The 4733-nt window shown below is 40.1% G+C and overlaps 1 protein-coding gene across 2 annotated transcripts in view; it reads left to right on the top strand.

Annotated features, from left to right (window-relative positions):
- The window catches only part of cdc37 (cell division cycle 37 homolog), a 49358-nt gene extending 44874 nt beyond the window's left edge, over positions 1-4484 (top strand). For both annotated transcript variants that reach the window (XM_083521723.1, XM_083521722.1), the window contains exons 7-9: positions 146-328; positions 2848-2919; positions 3818-4484. In XM_083521723.1, the coding sequence (XP_083377849.1) occupies positions 146-328; positions 2848-2919; positions 3818-3958 (396 nt within the window). In that variant the 3' untranslated portion in view covers positions 3959-4484. The remainder of the gene's footprint in view (positions 1-145; positions 329-2847; positions 2920-3817) is intronic.
- Positions 4485-4733: the final 249 nt, after the last annotated feature.

Here is a 4733-nt window from a genome sequence, read left to right as displayed (position 1 = left end):
GTGTGTGTGTGTGTATACTGACAAACCTTTCCCTGATTTCTTGTGTGTGTGTGTGTGTGTGTGTGTGTGTGTGTGTGTGTGTGTGTGTGTGTGTGTGTGTGTACTGACAAACCTTTCCCTGATTTTGTGTGTGTGTGTGTGTCAGACGGCAGATCAGCAGTATCAGGATGCCTTTAACGATGAACTGGAGTCGTTTAAGGAACGTGTACGCGGCCGGGCGAAGATCCGCATTGAGAAAGCCATGAAGGAGTACGAGGAAGAGGAGAGACAGAAACGCCTCGGACCTGGAGGCCTTGACCCTGTGGAGGTGTACGACGCTCTGCCCAAGGTATAACACACGTACACACACACTTACTAACTAATACAGGTGTATCTCAATAAATTAGAATGTGAAATAAATTAATTAATTAAAAGCAGACTGAAGTGATTTAAGGCTTTGGTTCTTTTAATTGTGGTGATTTTGGCTTTAACAAAAACCCACCAATTCACATCTCTTCAAATCTCAGTAAATTAGAATATTGAGACATGCTAATCATCTAATCAACTCAAAACATCTGCAAAGTTTCCTGAGGCTTCAAAATGGTCTCTGTTTGGTTCACTGGGCGACACAATCATGGGGAAAACTGATGATCTGACGTTGTCCAGAAGACAATCATTGACCCCCTTTACCAGGAGAAGAAGCTACAAACATTCATCACCAAAGAAGCTGCTGATCACAGAGTGCTGTATCTGAGCATGTTAACAGAAAGTTGATTGGAAGGAAAAAAGTGTGAGAGACTTAACAAGCAAAATCCATTCAAGAATCTGGGTGAACTTCACAAGGAACGGACTAAGGCTGGGGTCAAGGCATCGAGAACCACCACGTGTGAAGGAATTCAGCTACAGTGTCGTATTCCTCTTGTTACGCTGAACCACAGACAACATCAGAGTCTTACCTGGGCTAAAGAGAAGAAGAACTGGACTGGTGCCCAGTGGTCCAAAGTCCTCTTTTCAGATCAGAGCAAGTTTTCTATTTCATTTGGAAACCAAGGTCCTAGAGTCTGGAGGAAGGGTGGAGAAGCTCATAGCCCACGCTGCTTGAAGTCCAGTGTTGAGTTTCCACAGTCTGGGATGATTTGGGTAAATGAACAGACTTTCCAAAAGACCAACAATTCATTTTAAATGTTTTTTATTGGTCTTCAAATTTTTTGAGTTGTGAATTGGTGGGTTTTTGTTAAATGCGAGCCAAAATCAACACAATTAAAAGAAGCAAAGACTTAAACTACTTCAGTCTGTGTGCAGTGAATTCATTTAATACACCAGTTTCACAATTTAAGTTGAATTACTGAAATAAATGACCTTTTCCATTACATTCTAATTTATTGAGATGCACCTGTATGTGCAGATGAACATATAACTTATAAGATTAAATTTATAATTCATAAGATTAAAGACCAATGAAATAAATAAAAAATAAACAGCATATAGGTCAAGAGTCAAGAAGTCAAGAAGCTTTTATTGTCATTTCAACCATATATAGCTGATGCAGTACACAGTGAAATGAAACAACGTTCCTCCTGAACCCAGGTGCTACATAGAACAACATAAAACAAACAGTACAGAACAGAAGAACACAGGGCCGAGAACTAAGATCCTCGCCACATAAAGTGCATGTGTGCAGCTGGTGCAAACAGTGCAAAAGACAACACAGGACAGTGCAGGACAACACAGGACAGTGCAGGACAATACACAATACACAAAATATAAAATTAAAAATAGAAATAGCTCTGCCAGTAAAACCTTTATTAAAGGTTTTACCGGTCATTAAATTATTAACAATAGTAACATGCATTTAGAAAATAGATTTTAAGCGGATCAAAAAAGATAGTCTTCTTTCAACTTTTATTTGGCCTTTTTAGTAACTTCACATTATTTAACTTCACAAAAATAAAGTCATTTAAGTATGAGCAGGTAAATAAATTAGCAGTAACAATTAAAATAGAAAATGTAATGTAATAAGTTTATACGGTATCTTATCGTGATGTCTTAACACAAAACTTCATCCTCACTGTTAAAATAATTACCCAAAGGCTGTTAAGGAGAAAAAGTGTAAAAAAAAAAAAATTACAAAAAATAAATAAAACAAAATGGGGGGGATGATACAAAACTTTGTCTTAACACTTTACAGCAAATTCTGATTTCGCATTTTCTAAAAGCACTAATTAATATAGAATAAAAAGAAGATACCACTTAAAAGTCTTGATCATCATGTTTTAATTTATTTACTGACTGTACATTACGCTTACTTATATGCCACATTTAACAAGTACCTCAACAACAAACTTAATATTGTCATTATTCCTGCATGGGGGCTATAATAATAAAGTTGTTAAAACAAGAACAAAAAAAATGGAGTTAAAAGTAATCTTATTAGACTAGGTCCCCACTATGTTAAACCTGTTAAGTGTGTGTGTGTTTTGTACAAAGGGATTTATATTATGTTTCTAACACGCTTCATTTCCCCACTAATTATATTTCAATAGAAACAGTGACTTACTCAAGACCAAATTCTATAAATGAATGACAGACAGATATACAATAATACATACACATACTTCAACTGTGAATCATGAAGTGCTGCGCCAGAGCAGATCTTTATGGTCATCATATGGTCACACACACACACACACACACACACACACACACACTCATTCACACACACACACACACACACACACACACACACACACACACACACACACACTCATTCACACATATACACTTGCATACAAACACACACAGCTGTGGAGAACAATCAGTAGGTCACAGACTATAATTGTGTGTGTATGTGTGTGTTTCCTCAAACAGGAAATGCAGAAGTGCTTTGATGAAAAAGACATCCAGATGTTACAGGATTACATCAGCAAAATGGACCCAACGGTTAGTGTGTGTGTGTGTGTGTGTGTTCAGTGACTGTAGTACATCAGAATAGTGCAAACATTGTGGTATGTTCTAGACACTCTCACAGCTCTCCTGGTTACTATGATCTCATCACCTGAGATAACTTCCATACTTCATTCTAGAAACCATGAGTTAGTCTGATCGGCTACAGAGATTCAGTCTTTAAGATCTGCAACATTAAAAACAGGGAGAATTGTGATAGAAACATTAATGAGGTCCTGCAGAAGATCACTGAGGTCCTGGACAAGTCGATGCAGTCGAGGAGCGGATCCTTGAATTTCTGCTGAAGATATATCGGGTCTTGCAGAAGGCCCAGGAGAAGGTCAACAAGACACTGGAGAGGTAGTGAGGTTAGTGAGGTGAGGAAGCAGAGAAGATCAGTTCTGAAGAAGTCAACACAGTCTGCAGATGATCAATCAAGTCTTGCAGAACAGGTCCTGGAGAAGGTAAATGAGGCCATGGAGAAGATTAGCAGCGTGCAGCAGAAGATGAACAAGGTCTCGGAGAAGGTAACTGAGGACCTGGAGAGAATGTTGGTGAGGTGCGGCCCCAGAAAAGATCACTGTGGTTCTGGAGAAGGTCAACAAAGACCCACAGGGGATGAACAGACGAAGAGAGGAGGTTAGTGAGGATCCTGAAGAGGGTCATTGAGATTCTGGAGAAGATTCTGTAGAAAATCTATATTTGAGATTCAGGAGAAGGTGTGTGTTGGTGGGGTTATAATTTTATTTAATATTTAATTAAATCTTAACCCAAGCTGTGCAGCATGGGACAAACATTGCTGTGTGTGTGTGTGTGTGTGTGTGTGTGTGTGTGTGTGTGTGTGTGTGTGTGTGTGTGTGTGTGTGTGTGTGTGTGTGTGTGTGTGTGTGTGTAGGAGGCGAAGTATCACATGAAGCGCTGCATCGATTCGGGTCTGTGGGTGCCGAATTCGCGGACAGATGATGATGCAGAGAAAGAGGAGGAGAAGGAGGAGGAGCCCCAGTATGAGGAGGTGAAGACAGGAGACACTCAGTGAGCCCCGCCCACTTCCACAACACAATTCTTCCCTATTTTAAATTACCCACAATCCTCTGTTCTGCCCTGCAAGATTTACAGTAAATTCATGTGGAAGAGTGAGGACAATTACAGTGTGTGTGTGTGTGTGTGTGTGTGTGTGTGTGAGAAAGACACATTTTGTGTTGCTTCTGTCAGCTTGTCTGTTTCTCTTCACCTCTTGGTTGTGAATCACATGACCTTAATAATGCAGGGCTGTGATTGGCTGATGAGTGCATGTGGTTCCTCTTATTGCTGATCAGTAAAGCGCATTAATTAATTGATTGTATTATGGAATAACCTTCAGCTTGTGCAGTGTAATTTCTCTCTGCTGTAATCCACATATTAAACTATAGAAATCACACACACACACACACACACACACACACACACACACACTTGATCACACACTCCTGCCTCGTCTGGGTTTCATGTCTATCTTCATGACTAGGTCTTCTCTTATTTGTACTAGAGCAGTGATGGCTAAATAAAGGTCTGCTGTAAACGCACTTGTGTACCTGGTTTCTGTTCTCACACACACACACACACACACACACACACACACACACACACACACACACTGTAATTGTCAGTCTCACTTCCGGGACAGAGTTCGGCTCTGCAGCAGTGCTCCTCCTTCAGGATTGAAGTTCTAGCCCTGAGCTCTTGTGGTCAGTAGGGGGTCAGTATTCATCTCTCTGGTTGGTTTATATGTTACACTCAAACCCCTGATTAATCTTCTCTTTCTCCCAAACTGT

The sequence above is a fragment of the Silurus aristotelis genome, assembly GCF_946808225.1.
Source record: "Silurus aristotelis genome assembly, chromosome: 20".
Lineage (NCBI taxonomy): Eukaryota > Metazoa > Chordata > Actinopteri > Siluriformes > Siluridae > Silurus > Silurus aristotelis.
This window is presented reverse-complemented; position numbering and strand designations above follow the sequence as displayed.